The 23,258-nt window shown below is 41.2% G+C and overlaps 1 protein-coding gene across 1 annotated transcript in view; it reads right to left on the reverse strand.

Annotated features, from left to right (window-relative positions):
• Positions 1-19,607, reverse strand: part of tmem47 (transmembrane protein 47) — a 46,131-nt gene extending 26,524 nt beyond the window's left edge. The window contains exons 1-2 of the mRNA XM_043700729.2: positions 19,251-19,607; positions 3,675-3,815 (exon numbers count right to left, since the gene is read on the reverse strand). Coding sequence (XP_043556664.1) covers positions 3,675-3,815; positions 19,251-19,473 — 364 coding nt within the window. The 5' untranslated portion in view covers positions 19,474-19,607. The remainder of the gene's footprint in view (positions 1-3,674; positions 3,816-19,250) is intronic.
• Between the last annotated feature and the right edge of the window lie 3,651 nt (positions 19,608-23,258).

The raw sequence follows: 23,258 nt of genomic DNA on the forward strand, positions 1-23,258 counted from the left end.
TTAAAATCCTGCAAAAATCACACTGTTCAACATCATCACGGCCTGGTATAATGGCACACTTAAAATGAAACATTTATTCTGAATGTGTAAGTGTCTTGAAGTTCTTTCATTTCCCTCCCATTTACTCTCGTATGTTATGAACCTCAGCAACATTAACACATTTGTTAAGGAATTAAAGATGTATGTAGCTAATTTTTGTCACTTTTATTCAGATATATATGATGGGAGACAAGGAAATAGCTGAAGAACTTAATAAATACTTTGTGTCAGTCTTCACAGTGGAAGACATGAATAATATCCCAACAATTAAGGAGAGTCAAGGGGCAGAGTTGAGTATAGTAGCCATTACAAAAAAGAAATGCTAGAAAAGCTGAAAGGTCTCAAAAATTGATAAATCTCCTGGCCCCGATGGGCTACATCATAGAGTTCTGAGGGAAGTGGCTGAAGAAATAGCAGAGGCATTGGTTGTAATCTTTCAAATATCACTGAAGTCAGGGAAAGTCCCAGATGATTGGAAAATTGCTATTTTAACCCCCTTGCTCAAGAAAGGATCAAGACAATAGATGGAAAATTATAGACCAATTAGCCTAACCTCGGTTGGAAGTAAAATTATGGAATCCATTGTTAAGGATGCGATTTCTAAGTTCTTGGAAGTGCAGGGTCGGATTAAAACAAGTCAGCATGGATTTAGTAAGGGGAGGTCGTGCCTGACAACCCTGTTAGAATTCTTTGAAGAGGTAACAAGTAGGTTAGACCAGGGAAACCCAGTGGATGTTATCTACCTAGACTTCCAAAAGGACTTTGATAAGGTGCCTCACAGGAGGCTGCTGAGTAACGGGAGGGCCCATGGTGTTCAAAGTGAGCTACTGGCATGGATTAAGGATTGGCTGTCCGACAGAAGGCAGAGAGTTGAGATAAAGGTTCTTTTACGGAATGGCAGCCGGTGACAAGTGGTGTCCCACAGGGTTCAGTGTTGGGGTCGCAGCTGTTCACATTATATATTAATGTTTGGATGAAGGGACTGGGGATATTCTGGCGAAGTTTGCCAAAGATACAAAGTCAGGTGGACAGGCAGGTAGTTCTGAAGAGGTGGGGAGGCTGCAAAAGATTTAGACAGTTTAGGAGAGTAGTCCAAGAAATGGCTGATGAAATTCAATGTGAGCAAATGCAAGGTCTTGCACTCTGGAAAAAATATAGGCATGGATTATTTTCTAAACGTTGAGAAAATTCATAAAGCCAAAGTACAAAGGAATCTGGGAGTGCTAGTCCAGAATTCTCTAAAGGTTGACTTGCAGGTTGAGTCCAAGTTAAGAAAGCAAATGTAATGCTGTCATTTATCTCAAGAGGGTTGGAATGTGAAAGCAGCAATGTGCTACTGAGACTTTATAAAGATCTGGTTAGGTCCCATTTAGAATACTGTGTCCAGTTTTAGGCCCCACACCTCAGGAAGGACATATTGGGACTGGAGCGCGTCTAGTGGAGATTCACATTGATGGTCTCTGGAATGGTAGGCCTGACATACAAAGAAAATTTACAACCCAGGAACTGGCCCATCGCCCCACCCCACCCCCCCACCCCCCCCCCCCCCCCCATCCCCCCGCTCCCAAGCCTGAACCGATCCAAATCTCCTGTCGAAACCGGTCGGTCAATTCCTAAGCATCTGCTCCCCATTTACTCATGCATCTGTCCAGAAGCATCTTAAATGAATCTACCATGCCCTCCTCTACGACCTCTGCTGGCAACACATTCCAGGCACCTACCACCCTCTGTGTAAAGTACTTGCCGTGTGTATCCCCCTTAAACTTTTCACCTCTCACCTTGAAAGCGTGAATTCTCGTTGTGGAATCCTTCACCCTGGGCAAAAGCTTATCTCTATCTACCTTGACTATACGCTTCATGATTTTATAGACCTCAATCAGGCCCACCCCCCATTTCCTTTTTTCTAATGAAAACAATCCTAACCTACTCAACCTCTTTTCATAGCTAGCACCTTCCGTACCAGGTAACATCCTCATAAACCTTCTCGGCACCCTCTTCAAAGCTTCTACATCCTTTTGGTAATGTGGTGACCAGAACCAAATATGATGAATGGCTGAGGATCCTGGGATTGTATTCATTCGAGTTTAGAAGGTTGAGGGGAGATCAGATATAAACTTACAAGATAATTCATGGCTTAGAAAGGATGGACACTGGGAATTTGTTTCCGTCAGGTAGGGATATTAGGACGTGTGGGCACAGCCTTAGAATTAGATTTAAAACAGAAATGAGGAGACATTTCTTCAGCCAGAGAGGTGGGCCTGTGGAATTAATTGCCACAGAGCACAGTAGAGACTGCGACGTTAAATGTCTTCAAGGCAGAGATTAATAAATCCTTAATCTTGTAAGGAATTAAGGGATATGGGGAGAGTGCGGGTAAGTGGCATTGAAATGCCCATCAGCCACGATTGAATGACAGAGTGGAGTCAATGGGCTGAATGGCCTTACTTCCGCTCCTATGTCTTATGGTCTTATATAATGGCACAATTAAAATTATTAACTTTTTAATGATATTAATTTATGGATGAATAGTGAACAAAGAGTGATAAGTACCGATAGACTTAGTACCAGTCTGAATGAATGAATGAATAAAAATGTGCTGTAGTAAGCCAAGTGGGCTAAGTAGAGTTACGATAAATGAATAGTGATGCAATATAGTAAACAAACAGCGATGAGTAGATTTACCGGTGTGAATGAATGAATGCAATTTCTTTTAGTGGGTTAATGGGAACATGCAGTTTCCTTTGTAAGGGTCAACTTTTACATGAGATATATGGAAAATACAAGAGGTTTTGGTCAACGTTTACATGAGTACATACGGTATATTAGCTCAGACAGTATGGTGTTTCACAAGGAGAAGAGAAATCCCCACTATAATTTTCAAAATAAATTAGCTTTTTCATTCATTTTTGTGGGACGTGGGATTCACTGGGTGGGCCGGCATCTATTGTCCATCCCTAGTTGCTCTTGAAAAGGTGGTGGTGAGCTGCCTTCTGGAACCACTGCAGTCCACTTGCTGTGGGTTGAACCACAAGGTCATGAGGGAAAAAATTCCAGGATTTTGACCCAGCCACAGTGAAGGAACGGCCATTTCTTCCAAGTCAGGACGATGAGGGGCTTGGAGGGGATCTTGAAGGTGGTAGTGTTTACAGACATAACATTGTATAACTCAATTATTGACCTAGAAAGGGACAGTGCAGCATAACAGGCCTTAGCTCTGAAAGTTGACAATGGCTCCCAATTACTATCCAGTGGCTGCCATTGCATGAGGTTTATGTTGAGAGGGGATAGGATTGGTGTTAGCTGTTATTCTTTAACAGTTGATCATCCTCCTGTGATCACTGTCTTATTTGATACTTTATGAATGGCTCCTTAGCAAAGGATGTCATCAGCACCTATAAACCCATACCCCATGAAGAGAATTGGAAAACAAACTAACTTTATCTATGACCACATTTTTTTCCACATATTTTCAATTTCACATTTCTGAAAATCAATCAAAACATGTTTTAAAAAGCATATGCGACTATAATTTGATAATGCAATAAAGGACTAAAAGACTGCATTCAGCAGACAACCTCTCTTTATATTTAATATGAGCATACGTTGGATAGCATTCAGACGGATTCATAAATTACCTGCAGCAAACAACAGCACAGCCACAGGTCTGTAGAATCTCCGACGGGTTCCCTGGCAGATTGAGATCAGAGCCACCAGAAAGGCAATGAGAATAATGGCTGCTCCAGCCAGAAGCAAAGCAACTGTTGCAATCTCCCAATCTACAACACAGAATATAAAAGATGAACAACCTGATAATTCTGCTTATACATAAAATCACATAACATAAAACTGCCATGTTCCAATATTCACAAAGTAACAGCGTACAAATGAACTTGTGTGTGAAAAAGTAATGCATCTGCAAATTTGTAACATTTGAACAGCAGGTTCAAATCTTTAAAATGCAAAAACAGCAGCACTTGCCAAAATGTTACAAGAAAAGATAGCAGACACCAATCTGCTAAGAATTATTTCCTGCAGTTCTCAGAGGTCAACAATTCCTTCTCAGCTAACATCAGAAGCAGAGGAGCAGTTTAAAAATATACACATCTGTTATCTAATTTCAAATCTGTCTTTCGGGATCTTGTCCAACATGGCCAAATCTTGTATTCAATAAATCTGAATTTCCATAGCATGCAAACTATCAAAATTTGATTGATTTTATTCCAGACCAGGTGGAAAGCTGGTCAAACTCATTATGAGTTTGCACACTAATATTTAAGTGATAGATTGTAAATTAACCTTTGATTTGAAAAAGCACAGATTCCACAAGTAATAAAATCAAAAGTTAGTTGCAAGGTACTTTTTCATGAGTAAACTGAAATAGGTATGATCCACCGACTCATCAAATAAATTAATTTTTGAAAATGTGTTGTTGTTCGTTCGATTATTGTGTGAACAGTGTGGTAAAAGGATTTTTTAATTCCATGGTGTACATTTACTTAAGATGACTTTTGGCCTCTCTCAGACTTGCTTGTTAACTGGGACCAGAAATTCTTCCTTTATCGAAAACTTAGAAAATATCTTAAAACCAACCATGGAATTGAAAATGTCCCATTTCTAAGAACTTGTTTGTCTCCCAAGTTATTGGGCAAAGAAAAGCAAGCATTTGTGATGACTTTGGGAATAGTGAGGCTTGCTTTACAATGCACCCCAGTGAGTCATGACACCGCAACCTTTACAATGAAGAATCTATAATGCTCTCAAGTAGAGAATTCCAAAGATTAATAACTTGAAAAAAAGTTCTTGCACATCACTGTTGTAAGTGATTGTCTCTTATCTTGAGACTGTGCACTCACATTCTGGACACCATAGTCAAGGGAAATAATTTGCCAGCACTTAACTGTCAAACTCAGAGTCTTGTGATTCAATGAGACAATCTCTCATTCTTATTACTCCAGAGAACATAGATATGATTTAGTCAGCCACTCCTGTCCCAGGAGTTATTCTTGTGAACTTTTGCTATCTTGCCCCCAGTGTAAGTATAACCTTGCCTAAATATGGAAAGCAAAACTACAAGTGGAATTCTAGGTATGGTCTCACTAAGGCTCTGTGCAGTTCTGGCAAAACATTTTAAAACTTGATTATTTTAATCTAATCCCATTGCAATAAATATCAACAAGCCATTTGCTTTATTTATTTCTTACTTAAGCTACCCAATAACTTTATATGTACTTTGCACAATTATACAAAAGTCGACAATTATAAATTCCATGACTTTTTAAAAAAAAAATTCTGTTTTTCTATTCTTACAAGCAAATTGAATAATCTCACACCTTTCCACATTATACTCCATCTGTCACCTTGGTGTCGATTTTAACTGTCCACATGTACTTGTTATAGTCCCTGAAGAGACTGATATCATTCATATCTCATTTAAACTTAAAAAGATTTCAAGATCTAACACTTTTACAGTTAGAACCCAACTAAAACTAAGCAACAAATATACAAAACCACAGGAAAGAGATGACTTTTTAACACAACCAAACATCCAACACCACTGTTATGCTTTACATCCCAATTCTCACAGATTGGCTATCCTATGTTGCCAGTCCAATAGGCAACAAATACTCTGCAGGAAAAATATCTTCACTCTACTTTTTAAGACATCTGAAAATCCCACACCATCTCATTTGCCACAGAATGAGAGTTTTCACAAGATCCTCCTTGCTACCAATGGGTTGTTTTCTCAGTTTTAATGAACTGTAACATTGAGGCACCAGTTTTGGGAGATCAAATTGATAACTGCTTTAAAGCCTCTACTGGTGATCTTCCACTGTAATCCCAGAAAAGCAGCATCAATTTGTGTGATTCCTTAGACCATGCTCACTTCCACATTCTGCCTGGTAGCCTAACAAAATAATACGGTTTATCTCTTTGCTGACCACATTGTCTGCAGTGTTTGGTCTTAGCACAAGACTCCTTTCTTGCACTTGCACACACACACACTTGGTATTTTAAATTTTTGAGTTACTTGCACCTTTGTTTCAGGTGCGAGAAACTTGCACATTGCTGAGCAAGTCCTAACTTGTCTCTGTGGTAACCAAACAACCTGGACTACTGTCAGACAGAATTAGACATAACCTCTTAACAACCTCTCCTTTCAAATTGTTCAGTTTTATTTTTAATCACAATGATGGTTTAAACCTACCATGTTACAAAATTCTTATTTATAGCACTTTGCAGCACTATTGTGTCCTTCTCACAATCTGCATTCTCTCCTGAACATAAACAAGATACTCTGAATGCCAAAGATCTGAAATAAAACTGTGTGCGCAGGTCTGGCAGCATCTGTTAGAAGAGTTAACAGAGATTCCAATACGACACTTCTTTGAAAGATTCCACAGATACTGCTAGACCTGCGTTGCTCCAGCACGTTGCACTTTTTATTGCATTCTCGCCTAGTTTTATATCACCAGTAAACTGTTTCTTTTTTTAATTCATTTATATAAATTGTAAATGGTTGAAACCCTAGCACTGGTCTCCATAGCATTCAACTAGTTATAGGTTGCCAATCTGAAAAGGCCCTGCTTACTCCCATTTTGCTTCCTGTCAATTAACTAATCCTTGATCCATAATATATTGCCATCAAATCGATGAGCCCTTTTCTTATATATTAGCTTTTTTGTGTTGCACCTCATTGATATTATTTTCAGAAATCCAAGTAAACTACATCAGTCGTTCTCCTTTATCTACCATATCAGTTATAATCAAAGAAAAACCTCTCAAATGATTCAAATGGCATTCAAATAGCCCAGACAGAAAGTCAAATATTATATGGGCAGAATCATAAAAGAACACTCAGTCTTTCAAAGAATCATATTTTCCAATTATAATGCTACTTTGATTGCAATATATTGATTTTGGCTACATACAGAGGGTCCACATTTTGTCAATGTATCAGTAAATGGAGATTGGCCAGGAAGCTGGGAAAAAAACCATCTTTGTTCGCATGGGGGTGCCCAAGTCAGATTCTATAACAATTTAGCAGCTGATTTCCCAATGGTGTTCCTGATGTTGTAAGTGCCTTCTAGTATTCTCAGTTAATTGGAAAGCCAATAGCGCTACTGGGAGAAATGGACACGGCTGGGTCGGTAGTGAAAGAATGATTGATGGATTCCAGCTCTCCCTCGGCAAGTTGGGCTGGAGATTGCCAGTACCGGTGAGGCACATCTTAGCAGGGTGTGGAGTTATTGGTTCTGGAGGTCAAGGAGGTTGCTGCTGCGTGAATGCGGTCATTGACACCAGCGGGCTCTTCCACACAGAGGTCCCTCCTGACGACCTTCCAGATAATCTGCCTAAGTTCACAACTTAGGTTGTCTGCCAATGTGGCAGAGGGCAGATATAACATTTTAAAAATGCCATTAGTGGTGGGAAGAGGCCCATATTTTGCCACATGGGCAGTTGATTTTACAGAAAAATTGGTAGGCTAGTCCTTCCCATTACCTAACCAAAGTCCTCCCTAATGGAAAACCACTGAGAGAGGTTGATATGCCTTAATGAAATAGCATTTGCTTAATAGGGAGTTTTTGGGAGTATAATCTGAGAAATGTTTTTGTGAAAACCTCAATGGAGTGCAGGAAAACTGGAATTTCTTTACAAGTGGAGGCGCAAGAGGCAAGAGATGCAGCAGAGATAACTGATAGTCTGGAGAACAGCACCAACCCTTCCTGAAAACAGAAATGCAAGCTGCATCTTTCTGATGGATAGAAGTTTCAAGAAAATGGTACAGTCTAAACACTGATAAAGAAACCATTTATTGGGAAAATGCTGAAAATACAACATACAGCTTTCTTCAATTCGTTATTAAGTACTATATACATCACATGAATCAAAAATAAGATGCAGCACCCACAGCAAGGTACCAACCTAATGCATCTATATACACATTCTAAATTTCCATATATTTGCAGTAAAACCTCGCAACATAATTTTTGATTGGCATATAAATGCATTGCAGCGATACAAACACTGGGAGGGGTTTAGTGAATTTGCACTGTCCCCAGTATGTACATGCATATGGTTTCAGATTACATTCCACAGAAGTTACATACACTCGGACTAGCAGAATGTGGGTAGTGCCAATTTATATCATCTGGATGTTTTACATTCTGTGTTAAAGGTCATCCAACATCACTGCAAGCAACATGTATAAACTCTGCACCACCACATGTAACACTAAGTGTGGTCAGCAAGACAGGATGACAAAATGCGAAACAGAAGTGGAAGCATGCTGGTAACAGAGTTCAGTGATGCCACTACCAATAGATCATATCAAAGCTCTGCATCCCTATCAAACCCAGTATGACCGGTGGTGGAAATGTAAACAGATAGAGGGAGGTGAAGGTTCCTTGAAAAACCACATTCACTAAGAAACAAAGTGTAATACTCAAGGATGAATTGCTTGCAACCATCTTCAGCCCAATATCTCGCTCTGATTCCCCCGGAATTACAGATGCAAATTTTCAGACAATTTAATCCACTCTACATAATAAGATCTGTCTGAGTACACCAAATGCAGCAAAGACTATGAACTCAGATAGTAGGTATTTTTGTACTTTTCTGCATTTAAATTGTGGACTGAAATGGGATAAGAATTGTTTAAAAGTACCAAGGACTATCGGATTACAACACTTTTTCGAAGTAGCATGATACTCAATGCAAGTGCTGGCTTTCCTGTGGCTCGCAGAGCAGTTGAAGCCAAGGGTATGTGGGGAGATTCAGCTGGCAACACATAGCCAATTGACAATTGATAAAGTCCACAGACCAATGCCAAAGGCCTTCTGCATGTCAACAATGCATTTGACTCCCAGGTAGTTAAACAGCTTGGGAATGAGAAGCCATCAGATCTCCACAGGCTTAGGAGGCGTCTCCAGTCTCTGCAGTAAAATCCATTGTCCTTTCTGCAGTAACTTCTAATTAATAAGTCGGAGACCTTTATAAGTGTGAACAAGTCACCCAGTACCTCTTGCAAACAAGTGAAAGTATCTGGAGAATGAACAGAGAGAAGCAACTTTCTGAGCAGCAACAAGAATCATTTCAGCAAGTCCTCTGAACAGTGGCCACTGCTTTTCCAATTTTGCCCTTTTCCCATAACACCCATTTGTTGTGTGCATGTGCATGTGTGTGACTGTTTGTGTGTGTTTGTAAAGGAAACTTTATAAGTGAGTTACATCTTTAACTAGTACGATTATATGCTGATGGCTTATAATTGTTTTGCAGTTACAGTCTGTTTGCAATAAATGTTCATTCTTGTTAAGTACAGAAACTCAGCTCATGTTTCAGTTAACCTGAATCTAAGAGACAGGCAAATGGGAGGATTCTATGTACTTTTCAAAATCTTTGACAATGCTGGGAAGTGACCAGTGGGGCTTGATGATCAGCCATCTGCCCAAGTAAGGCATAACAAGCTGCAGTGCTGAAAATGTGCACTTTAGACCAAGATATCTTATAGACATATTTTTAAATTATAGAACAATCAAGGGTGACAGAAAATAGAATCGGCGACTGGCATGAAGGGCAAGATCAGGCTAACACTGACTCTACTGAATGGCAAAAAAGCCTCTGAGTTGTATGGCATAATGTTGCTCCTTTTTCTGATGTTCTTATAGCCGACACACTGATATTTACCTGATAAAGTGAAAAGACGCAAAAAGTAAGATGAATAAAATAGTCAATTATCTCTCCTCTGTCTACTTCATAAGAACGTGATGGATTTGTCATTGATAGTGCTGTCAAGCAGTGCTTATTCAACTGCAACCCATTCATCATTGTTTAATGCGAGTCCAGCCAGGACTATTCTGCTCTAGACCTTATTACAGCCCTAATCTAAACATAGGGCAAAGAACATCGGAACAGAAGTAGGCCTTTCAGCCCCTCAAGTCTGTTCTGCCAGTCAATAAAGATTATGGCTGATTTGTGGCCTAATTTCATATACCAGCCTGTGACCCATACTCCTTAATATTTTTGTTTAAAAAACAAAATCTCAGATTTAAAGATAAAACCTGATCTATCATTCACTACTATTTATAGGAAAGCTCTAAACATCTACCAACCTTTGTGTATAGAAGTGCTCCCTAACATCTCTCCTGAATGCTCCTAATTCAGACAATGCCCCATTAGTGGAAATAGTTTATCTTTATCTACCCTACCTTTTCTTCTTAATAAAGAAAATACAGGTCTACTTTGTCTAATTTCTCCTCTGACGTCCAGGTATCATTCTTGTAAACCTATGTTGTACACCCTCCAAGGCCAATATATTCTCCCTAAGGTGTGAAGCCTACACCCTATTCACAGGATTCCAATGGAGTCTAAAAAAAAACATTTTGCATAACTGCAGCATAACTGGTGCATTCTTGTACTTCTTTAGATATAAAGGCCAGCGTTCCATTAGCTTTCTTGATAATTTTCTGCACTTACTTGTGACATTTCAAAGATCTATACACCTGGATCTCTGTATTTAACTTCATACAAATCTAGAAAGTACCCTTACCTATTCTTTTTCGGTCCTAAATGAATAATCTCACACTTGCTTACATTGAACTCCACCTGCTACAGTTGTGCCATTCCCTTAGTCTATCATCATTTTACAATGTTTATAATGCTATCTAACTGTTGAATAGAATGAATTTCAAAGTGATAGCCCTTAACATCAAGCATAACAAGGTGCAGTATCAAGGAGCTTAAAAATGTGTTGCTGGAAAAGCGCAGCATGTCAGGCAGCAAAGGAGAAGGAGAAATCGTCGTTTCGGGCATAAACCCTTCTTCAGGAATGAGGAGGGTGTGCCAAGCAGGCTAAGATAAAAGATGGGAGGAGGGACTTGGGGGAGGGGTGTTGGGAATGCAATAGGTGGAATTGCACCTATTATAATAGACTGGAGAGGGGATGGGGGCGGAGAGGTCAGGAAGAAGATTGCAGGTCAAGAAGGTGGTGCTGAGTCTGAGGGTTGGGACTGAGATAAGGTGGGGGGAGGGAAATGAGGAAGCTGGAGGAATTTGTATTCATCCCTTGTGGTTGGAGGGTTCCTAGGCAGAAGATGAGTCGCTGTTCCTCCAGGCGTTGTGTTGCCATGGTCTGGCGAAGGAGGAGGCCAAGGACCTGCATGAACACCTCTGGGACACCCGCACCAACCAACCAACCAACCAACCAACCCAACTGCCCCGTGGCTGAACACTTTAATTCCCCCTCCCACTCCGCCAAGGACATGCAGGTCCTAGGCCTCCTTCATCGCTAGACCATGGCAACACAACGCCTGGAGAAAGAGCGACTCATCTTCCGCCTAGGAACCCTCCAACCACAAGGGATGAATACAGATTTCTCCAGCTTCCTCATTTCCCCTCCCCCCACTTTTTCTGAGTCCCAACCTTCAGACTCAGCACCGCCTTCTTGACCTGCAATCTTCTTCCCGACCTCTCCGCCCCCACCCCCGCTCCGGCCTATCACCCTCACCTTAACCTCTTCCACCTATCGCATTCCCAACGCCCCTCCCCCAAGTCCCTTCTCCCTACCTTTTATCTTAGTCTGCTTGGCACACCCTCCTCATTCCTGAAGAAGGGCTTATGCCCAAAATGTCGATTCTCCTTCTCCTTTGATGCTGCCTGACCTGCAGCGCTTTTCCAGCAACACATTTTTAAGCTCTGATCCCCAGCATCTGCAGTCCTCACTTTCTGCAGTATCAAGAAGCATGGGTGAAATTGAAGTCAGTGGAAGTGGGGAGAAACTCTTCATACCTAGCACAAAGAAAAATAATGGCACTTCTTGCAAAAGCTCTCATAATGAAGTGAGGCATAATGAACCTTCACCTGGGCAATATTCAAACTGGTCTGAGCAAGTAACAATCATCTCAAACAATAGCCAGGCAGTGACCAGCCAAACATAATCTGATCACTCCCTTTAACATTCAGTGACACTGGGTCACATTGACTGTCACCGAGTTTCTCACCACCAACTGTCTCAGGATTCCTATTAACCAGATCTTAACTGCACCATCCATATAAGTACGATCAAGTCAAAGCTGGAAATTCCAAAGGTGAGTAATTCACATCCTGACTCTCAAAGCCATTTCATCATCTTCAAGGCACAAGTCAAGATTGGAAGGGAATACTTCTGACTGGATTGAATGAATGCAGTTCCATTAATATTAAAAAAAAACTCACATCACTCCAGGACAACACAATCTGGTTGACAAGCATCCCATTCATCTCTTTAACACACTGAAGGAACTGGCCACAATGTTTCCAAAACTGCAGCCTTTCAGTCCATAAAAGCAAGGGCTGGAGGCACTTGGTAACACCACCTTTGCAAGTTCCCTCACAACTAACATTCCACAACAACTCGGAAAACCTATCATTGTTTGTACATTGCCATTATGTCAGAATCATGGAACCACCTACTCAACACACAATCGGTACTGCTCCACCACACATACCTCAGCAGTTCAAGAAGGTGGCTCACTATCACCTCGTGTAGAGCAATATGGGATAAGATTGGGCAATAAATGTTGGCCTTGGCAAAAAATAAACCAACCAGATACCTTCACAGGGTTTGGTGAAGCATCAACTACAGCTGCTAAGCATTGTTCTGGTTTCCTAGCAACTAGCCATCCAATATATTTAAGCTGTCAAATAGCGCAGGCATCTTTGACTTCTGCATAATGGAGGCACCTTGAATAACAGATAATTATTTGCATTGATATATTAATTGAGTCATTTCCACTCATGCAAGTTGTTAGGTTGATGCGCTGACCCTAATGCCCAGATGGGTGCCATATACCGTACACTGCACTCTTGTAAAGCCTGTCATTTTCTCCCTTTAGTTTATGCCAATTTCCATTGGAAAACTAATGAACATACTGCCCATTGCGCACGCACAGCATCTGTCACCTGCTTGACACATCTGTGGATGCTTAGTGCATCACACAGTGGGTGATCGGACACATTGTGACTTGGAGTAATTCAAAAGCATAAAACCTTCCTGAATTAATAACCTTTATATTTATAGAAAGAGACCTCCTTATTCTAGCAGTTATTTGCAGGTCAACCTGGAGCATATGGCACAATACAGTGATAGCCTCTTGTGCAAAATGATGGTAGTGAAGACAGCTCTCCACTGACATGCCTGCTTAAAGTTATCAGCATCTGTAAGTGAAAGTCCCATGGTGGTGATTGCTGCTGGCATAGTTCCTCACATTGCATTCTACGTGCATTCATCATCCCCTCGTGGATTCATCTTCCTCATTTAAATTACGGGTACAGGAAACCTCAAAGGAATGCCTAACGTCAGCACTTTGTTCCCTGCAAGATATTTGCAGCAACAATTGGTTGTATGAAAATATGGTGAAGAAAGTTAACAAAATAGCATTATGCACAATAACAAAAAAAAATATTTTTGTTAACAATAACTTAGCTTTAGCAGCTGAATTGAGCATATCAGATCAGTGGGTTAATTATGTATTTTTACTTAGGGCAGGTGAAACACTGGTTCAGTGCTCGCCAAACAATGTGAATTTCAGCATGACACCTCATTAACATCATTCCTACTTCAAAAGAAAGCTGGCTTTAGCCAGCAGCACAATCTCCCTTGTCCTTTTAAATCCTGCCTCTAAGATACCTGTAATCATAATTCATGCCCACTTTCAGGGAAGGTTAATGCTGCTCATAGATTCTCGCAGGTTTAGAGCTTGCAACTCCTTGAAATTATTTTTTGCTGTTTCTCTGTTAACTGCTAAATATCACCCACTGAAAACTGTGGCATAGCTGCCCTGAGCAGTGTTGTGTTTAATGCTATCGTATGGTACGGTCTCTTGCAGAGATGTGCACCTGATAACAATAAAAATGATTTAAAACCTTCAAAAGTTTCATAACATTAACTAAAATGTTAATCTAGGAAAACATTATCCAATAAAACAGCCTCAAAATAACCAACTGACCATTGAATTATGGAATATTTCATTTCCTTTCCATCCTCTATTTATTCATTACATCGCCCCTTCTACATGAATGTTGCAACAAACCAATCTGTAATACATCTTATTTGAAATACAATCTCAAAAATAGGAACTAATCTAACAGTAGACAGATAAAAAAAATTGTGGTCATTCTGAAAAGCATCAGTCTATACTGATATAAAATATCGGAACATTACAGCATTCCTTATTCAAATACATTACAAAACTCATGTTACAACTGAAGAATAAAATGATTATTTGAGCTGATAACATATAACTTGTTGTCCAGAATGCCACTTTCTATTTAAGCTTGCATTCTGCAGGGCAAGTTCAGGGCCAATGTCTGTAAACAGCTGACTGCAGAAGAATAACATTAATGTTTTCTTGTCTTATTGTATCACAAACATCCATGACTGTCAATTTGTATGAAAATTGGAAATGATTTAATTTACATACAGGACATGTCTTCCTTTTCATGAGTTGTAAAGGTTTCTGGTAAGATCAGCATTTGTTGCCCAGTCCCTAACTGCCCCTGAACTAAAACATTTCAGGTGCTTTCAGAAGCAATTAGGATGGGGTGACAAATGTTGATCTGGGCAGAGACATTTACAACATTGTTGACAACACTGCAGTGGATTTGGAGTCACATGTAAGCCAGACCATGTAAAGAGAGGTAGATTTCCTTCCCTAAAGGACAAAAGAACATAAGGACTAGGAGCAGAAGTAGGCCGTCTGGCCCTTTGAGCCTGCTCCGCCATAAGACCATGGCTGATCTTTTTGTGGCCACAGGTCTACTTGCCCGCTCTCTCACTATAACCCTTGTTTCTTTTACTGTTCAAAACAAATCTTAGCTTTGAAAGCATTTACTGAGGATGCCTTAACTACTTCACTGTGCAGGGAGTTCCACAGATTCACAACCCTCTGGGTGAAGAAGTTCCATCTCAATTCAGTTCTAAATCTCTTCCCATAATTCTGAGGCTATGCCCTCTTGCCCTAGTTTCACCCGCTGGCGGAAACATCCTCTCTACTTCTATCTTATCTATTCCCCTCAATTTTCTTTTAGATCCTGACTCATTCTTCTAAATTTCAATGAATATAATTCCAGTCTACTCAGTCTCTCCTCATAAACCAATCCCCTCAATCCCAGAATCAATCTACTGAGCCTCCTCTGCACCCCCTTCAGTGCCAGTACATCCTTTATTAAGTAAGGAGACCAAAGCATCTCGCAGTACCCCAGGTGTAGCCTCACCAGCACCCTATAAAATGGCAACATAACCTCCCTGCTTTTAACCTCAATCCCTTTAGCAATGAAGGGCAAAATTGCATTTGCCTTCTTAATTACTTGTTGCATCTATTGTAATTTATTTGCCAGATCTTTGTCAATTCACTTAAATAATGCCCCTTTGCAAAGGTTTCACAATCCTCTACCACACATTTTAGATTCATCTGCAAACTTTGACACACTACATGTGGTCCTCAACTCCAAATCATCTGCTCAATTTGTGAATAATTGTTGTCCCTGATTCCTGAGGCACTGATTGTTTTTCCAGTTGGCACTCATTGCTTCCAGTTAGCCAATCCGCTAATGATGCTAATGCATTGCCCGTAGCACCGTGCATCTTTATCTTATGCAGCAGCCTACTGTGTTGCACCTTGTTGAATGCCTTTTAGAAATCTAGATATACATCTATTGATCCCCATTGTCCATTGTGCTCATTATGAGCTTCACAGCATTCCAGTAGATTAGATTTGATTCCATAGTGTGGAAACAGACCCTTCAGCCCAACAAGTCCACACCGACCCTCTGAAGAGTAACCCACCCAGACCCATTAGCATGGCCTATTCACCTGACTTGCACATCTTTGGACTGTGGGAGGAAACCACAGCATGGAGAATGTGCAAACTCCACACACAGTCGCCCAAGGCTGGAATCGAACCTGGGTCCCTGGTGCTGTGAGGCAGCAATGCTAACCACTGAGCCACCATGCCGGTGCATGACCCACCTTTTATGAATCCATGATACATCTGGCCAACAGGACAATTTCTATCTAGATGCCTTGCTATTCCTTCCTTGATAATAGCCTCAAGCATTTTCCCCACTACAGAAGTTAAGCTAACCTGTCCACAGTTCCCCATCTTTTATCTACCTCCTTTTGTTATCAGTGGCTGGAACTGCCCCAGAGTCCAGTCAATTTTGGAAAGTTACCAGGACAGTAGTGAACCAGATGGGTTTTTATAACAACTCATGATAGTTTCAGGAGACTGTAGAGACCAATTTTCAATTCCAGAACCATTAATCATGTTTAAACCCTAACAGAAATCTCAACTCTAGCAGTAGCCTGAGCCTCCGATTGCCAACCCAATTTCGCTGGAAACTGAGTAAAACATCTCTAAGCTATGAAGTAGACGTTACATCCGGTCCAAATGCTAAACCCAACACCTTTAATCTTTCATATAATTATCATGAAACACCGGGAATATTATTTTCGTTAATTTAAAAAAAATCTTCTTGTACAAGGTAAAGTTGGTGGGTTCTTTTTTCGAATATGCTCCTAATTAAAATAAAAACGAAAACGAGTTTTTTTTTAAATCCTCAAAATATCATATGAAAATCGTTAAGAATAGGCGCAGTGCCTCAAACAATTAGGCGCCAGAGTTAACGCCATTCGGCTCGTCCCAGTTCCGAGACTCCCTGACCTTCCTTCGCCATTGCAAATTTTAAAATTCATTAACAGAAACTGCCGTGCAAACAGCACTATTAGGCCACTGCGTAATATGACTTTAAAAGGAGTTCTCAGAAGCTTGTCTGTGGCAAGTAGGCGGGAGTTATGGTTAACTGCTCCCCTGCTCATTGCAATTAGTCAATAAATTGTGAAACAACGCAGTTTTCTTTCCAACCCGCTTCTCCTCCCCACACATGCAGATGAAAGTTCTCATCTCGGAAGAACGTATGATACATATTTTATAAAGGCACCACAAGCTTACTAACCGCCAAGGTTTGGGGGATTATTATCAAACACGAGCCTTCAGGCTAAACAAAACAAAGCCAAAACAACAACCAAAACAAAACTATTAGCGAGAGCAGCGCACCGCCGCAACTAAAGCCCACATTATTATGTTGATGTTTCTCGAACACCCTGGCAGCCCCAGGAAAAGGTCCAGAGAAATCGGCAACTGTTTTCCCTCGCAAACCTGAAAAGTAATAATCGCTGCTGATCGGATTCGGGCCGACCTTCGCTGTGAGCACGGATCAATGATTAGCAACAAATAAATTGTTGATGAAAGCACTTTTTAACCAATGACCCCCAAGACGAAATGAAAGCAAGATGAAACTGAGCCACTGAAGTTGAATAACTTCCTGTGAACGGGATGTATTTTACAAAGACTTGTTGACAATTGACTGCAATAAATATTTTAAAATGTGGAAACAAACAAGAAATACACGACCAAACCAGCAGCTTATAGTCACGTATATCTTCTCATGTAATTGTCAGCAATTGCTCTTTCTCTGGGTTCCTGACATCAGCCACTCTTTTTTTCTCTCTCTGGAACAGCTTTTGTATCGCCGCCCACAAATAAAACTGCCAGAAGGATCTCTTAAACCTATATTTACATTTTCTCTTCTGCGTTTACTGGCTGAAATGAACTTCGAAAAACTACTGCGCCTGTTCCCTCACATCAGTACGAGCTCCTAAACCAACTCAAATCGCACTCGTCTCCTGTTACTTTCGCCGTACTGCTCCTCGGATGCTGCCTGAACTGCTGTGCTCTCCCAGCACCACTAATCCAGAATCCTGTTACTTTCGCGCCCTTTGAGTTTGTCCATCTTTTCACAGTAGCTCTCCACGTTTTTTTTCCCCCTGTATTCTATTCTATTTCTAGTTTCATCATCTGGCACCAGTGCTTTTATTTCAACGTTCTTCATTCTATTTTTGCTCACTGTTTTCCACGCCTGTTACTCATTTGTCTCAATATGTTTTTACGTCATTTTGTAGTTTGTTTCTTTTACAGTTCTGCATTTTCCCATATTATTTATCTCTTCTTCTTTTAAAGTGTTCTCACATTTATAGTTCGCTTCCATCCACCTTATTTTGTCAGTTGTTTATATTGCATTAGTACCATACCCAGAAACCATCTCCTTCTGCCTCCTTTTTTCAAAAAAAGAAATAATTCTTTCGCGCTCTCCTCTGTTATATAGATAAGATCCATGTTAGTGTTCAGATGAAAAGTTGTATAGCATTTATCTCATCATTTGTCAGTGTTTGAGTTCTGTAAGCCTAGTGTGTCCAACAGTATTTAATTGTTTTTTGGTCACTTTTGCTATCTTAATTTTCATCTTTGTTCCTGTTCTCACCTAGTTGATAGCAGTTACTCCAGTTAGTCTGTTTCAGTCTAATTTGTGTCCTTAAATCCCAGTGTTTATTTACTATTCTCTGATAAACATATCTTAATCTCGAATTTCTGTCCGGATTTGGGCAATATAATTTGCTTCCGTGGTGTGTTTGTGTGTTTTGCTTTCTGTACACGTCCTAAGGCATGCCTGATACTAAAACAAAACACAGAATCATTTTCCTGCGTGTGAACTTTCAGTACAAACACCCCTGTCAATGCTTCGGCCGCTGTGCACCATGTCTCATTGGAGACGGCTACGCTTCTGTCAGTGTAAAGCAGCTCTTACTGTGTGCCTTATGCTTGTCAGAATGTAACATGTCCCGATGCATATCTGTTTCTGCCTGAATATTTGGGTTTCTGTGATGCAAGCAGAAGTGTCGAGGCAAAACAAACGTTGCCTGTCCGTTCCCCGCATATTTCAACACAAATGTTAGTATATCTATCCAATCGTTCTCTCCAGTTTTATTGAGATGCCTTTTCTTGTTTCATCATGCCCATTAACTTAACTCCTCATCTGTTTTAGCACTTTACAACGCTGTTTATTTATGTCCATCTAAGTAACATTCTGCGGTTTAACTCCTAACAACGTTTCAGTTAATTTCTCGAATAGCTAATAAGTAGCGAGCCGCCTGTGGGTGCTGGCCAAGTTGTCTGTTACTCTGAGCTGGCAGGATGATATTTTTCTCCCCATTAATCGTTCTTGGGTGTCCCTACAACCCTGTCTCGGTTCCCCTCTAACTCTCTCTTCCAGTCATTTGTGTCTGGTGCCGGATACCAGGAACGACGCACGGGCGGACTGAGTCTCGCCCCCTTCCTTACCGCTGCCCAGTGCCCATTTGCAGTCCCACTCGGTGTCAGGGGGCGAGGCCGGTCGGAAACACCTCTGCCACAGGGAGAGTGAGAAGTGACTGTCGGCCGTGACCCAGGCTGGACTCAGTAAGGCCACCACGTCCAGGCACAGCGAGAGGACCACACACACCAGCCCAGTCAGTTTGAGTGGGGTGACAGCTGTCACTCGGCTCTCTTCGGCCGTAGACATCATTCGGCGGAGCGATGGGGGGGCCGAAAGACTCGCTCTGGCACCGGCCACTGCAGCAGCGAGCGAGTGTGTGCACTCACTGCGCGCCGCTCTCTCTCTCTCTCTGTGTCTCTGCTCCTTTCCCTTCCCAGGTCTGTCGGACTTTCTGCCGTCACTGTGTGTGTGAGTCAGCTCCTCCTTTCTGGGGGGGAAGAGCAGAGCGTCAGCGCCTCCGCCGGTCCTAACGCCGCTACCACACCGGCCCCTCAACTTCGCAACTTGCCGACGATGTATAAAAAGGGGGCGCGGTGGTAATGCTGAGGGGCGCCCAGTGTGATCGAGTGGCCCACCGGTCAGATTTCAGCGGGAAGATTCGCGAGATTAAATACAATTCACTTCAATCTGGTTCGAAATGTGGGAGTTTTCGCGTGAATTGTCAGCAACATGGTTCCTCTTGCTACACTCTGCGCTCACTATACTCTGCATTCATGCTTTTGTTCCCATTGATGCCTGGGCTGTACACTTTTTTTTTAAAAGAAGAATGATGTGAACTAAGTCATGTCACTTCCCAAACTGTTTATTATTTTACAGCAAGGTTCGTTGTGCCGAGTTTTGTGAAATAACTGGCATTTCAGTAAAAGTGAATGCAGTTTCTTCACAAACGAATTTAGTAAAAGGATGGGAGCAGATCCACAGCGTGATGTAATCGAAGCGCGGCTATATTTACAACTGTAAATGGAAAAAAAGCGTTTACTTTCTTCAGTGACGATGTTTGTGAGCAGGAGATGCAGGCAGGAAGGTGACCGTGTGCCGTCATGGCCAATCGTGAAGCACCAAGATTACAAAGAATCGGAGAAGTTATTTAGTGCATTTTAATTCATCAATCCAGACCAAAGCTCCATGAACAAACTTCATGTGCAACCATTCCCAACTATTTTGTCAAAATGTATGTTTGTATTTATAGGCAGAGCACAGCTCGATCAATTAATTAAACTGGGCTGGATGCTCAGATAAGAGCGGCCATCTAGGAGGAGGGCAGCAGATACTTGAAAACGCCACCTAGTTTCCCTCTGCTACTCGCCATGTTGTCTTGGAAATATATTGCCATTCCTTCAGTGTCACTGGGTCAAAACGCTGGAACTGCCTCCCTAATAGCAGTGAGTGTACCTGCACAAAGTGGACTACAGTGGTCCAAGAAGGCAGTTCATCACCATCTTCTTAAGGACAATTCAGGGGGGCAATAAATGCTGTCCTTGCCAGTGAGGCCCACATCATGGTTGAGAATGTGAATGTTTTGGGGGCATCCTCCTTGTTGACATTGTTTTGCATTACTAATGCTGAATGATGTGATCCAGCTACAAAACTTTGATCTGCCCCATTGGTTGTGGGATCACTTGGCTCTGCCTGGAAGATGCTGGCGCTGTTGTCATGCATAGAGTGCTGAGTTATAACTTCACCAAATCTGCACCTCATTTTCCAGTGTGACTGGTGCTACTCCTCACCTGCTTTCCAACACTTTTGCTGATGATGATAGCGCAAAGTCTCTCCTAGTACCTAGGTTTGAGTTCTCAGATCTGGTCTAAATATATCCTATTTGGGATGTTGGAGGTGACCTCTGTCGAAGATGGGAATTTATCTCTGAATGTTCTGTGTCTGGTGGACACGCCAATCAATACATTAATGGATACATTTGAGTCAGGTAGTTTGTTGCCAACATGGTCAAGTGTATTTTCCTTCTATTAATGCCAGAACCACTCTGGCAGATATGATCTTCAGGAGTAGGCCAGCTCTACCAGTACTGGTGGTACACAGACACCCATGGCAATGGACATTGAAGTGCTCCACCCAGAGTGTATTTTTTGCTTTAACAACATTGAGGAGCACTGATTCATAAGTAGATGGTATTAATAGATGATTTCCACACTAATGTTTAATCTAATGCTACAAAGCCTCATGAAGTCTGAAACCGATGCTGAGGTCTCTCAGGGCCACTCCTAAGACCATAAGACCATAAGACATAGGAGTGGGATAAGGCCATTTGGCCCATCGAGTCCACTCCGCCATTCAATCATGGCTGATGGGCATTTCAACTCCACTTACCCACACTCTCCCCGTAGCCCTTAATTCCTTGCGACATCAAGAATTTATCAATCTCTGCCTTGAAGACATTTAGCGTCCCGGCCTCCACTGCACTCTGCGGCAATGAATTCCACAGGCCCACCACTCTCTGGCTGAAGAAATGTCTCCGCATTTCTGTTCTGAATTTACCCACTCTAATTCTAAGGCTGTGTCCACGGGTCCTAGTCTCCTCGCCTAACAGAAACAATTTCCTAGCGTCCACCCTTTCCAAGCCATGTATTATCTTGTAAGTTTCTATTAGATCTCCCCTTAATCTTCTAAACTCCAATGAATACAATCCCAGGATCCTCAGCCGTTCCTCGTATGTTAGACTTACCATTCCAGGGATCACCCGTGTGAATCTCTGCTGGATACGCTCCAATGCCAGTATGTCCTTCCTGAGGTGTGGGGACCAAAACTGGACACAGTACTATTGTCTGCTGCTGTGCTTATCCTGACAGTGGAACAGGATACCTTCAGGAATGAATAGAAGAATGGATCTTTGGGAGAAATGTTTGGTTTTGTGAATATGACTATGCCAGACTATTGGCTTAATTAGACTCTGGGACAGCTCTCCAAATTTTTGGCACTCATCCCCAGATGTTAGTGAGGAGAAGTTTTCAAGGCTGACGAGGCTAGATGCTGTCACATTCAGTGCCTAAATTAAAACTTAGCTGTCCATCCAGTTTTTTGTCTTAGACATTTTCATTATGGTTTGATACAAATAGTTGGATTGTCTGGCCTTTTGAGAGGATAATCAAGAATCAACCACAGTGCCTTGTGTTTGGAGTCAGATGAAGGCCAGACCAGGAAAGAACAGCAGATTTCCTTACCTAAAAAAAATTGCATAACAAATGTATTTTGACAACAATCCACTTGTTTCAATGCCACCATTAATGACAGTAGTTTCGTTAACAATGCCATTATTGCTAACAACCTCTCAGGCACACTGGATATGAACAGTTATGAAGTGTTTAATTCCTTTAGGTATTAATTAGTATGTATTTAAAGAAGTAAATGGATGTTTTCAACCTTTTATTTCTGTCTCTCTTAATCCAAACATTCTTTTTAAAGTTTATTTTCCTACATTTTATTTGAGGTTGAATTCTCTACATTAGCTTACATTTCCTGGGTAAGACTCTGTGTTATTCAGTAAAGGTTCCTCAAGCTGATTTGAAATAGGCCTCAAGTGTCCTTTAGCAAGTATTGAATGTCCTACTGACAGCAACTTACCACCCAAGTTTCCCTTGCAAAGCCTATGCACAAGTTTAACCTTTCATATAACTGAAATAGTTGTTTTCTGTTCATAGCAAAACTGAGTAACTGCTTTTGTTCACATAAATTTAATTTACGTTGTTCCCAGATTACCCCCAAAAAATCACACTAAAAAATTCAAGCCTGAAGCATATTTCTTCCTTAATGTTCCATTTAAAAAAAAAGTTTCACCACATATATAAATTACATCAAAAGTTTGGCATTTACTTTCAGTTCTATCTGGTTTTTTTCTGGGTCCAAACCAGTGATCAGAAGTAGAACCAGTCCTGAAAAACAATAGAAGACAGTAAACTGAGTAGTTAGCTTCTGAGGAACACTGTGATTTTGCATATTTTCTGTTTTTATATTTTCTAAACTTTTTCCCAATTATATCATTCATGGATAAATTGCGAGTGTATACCATCCCCGAAATTGTC

The sequence above is a fragment of the Chiloscyllium plagiosum genome, unplaced genomic scaffold, assembly GCF_037043375.1.
Source record: "Chiloscyllium plagiosum isolate Xiang-an unplaced genomic scaffold, Cpla_swu_hap1 HiC_scaffold_12, whole genome shotgun sequence".
NCBI lineage: Eukaryota > Metazoa > Chordata > Chondrichthyes > Orectolobiformes > Hemiscylliidae > Chiloscyllium > Chiloscyllium plagiosum.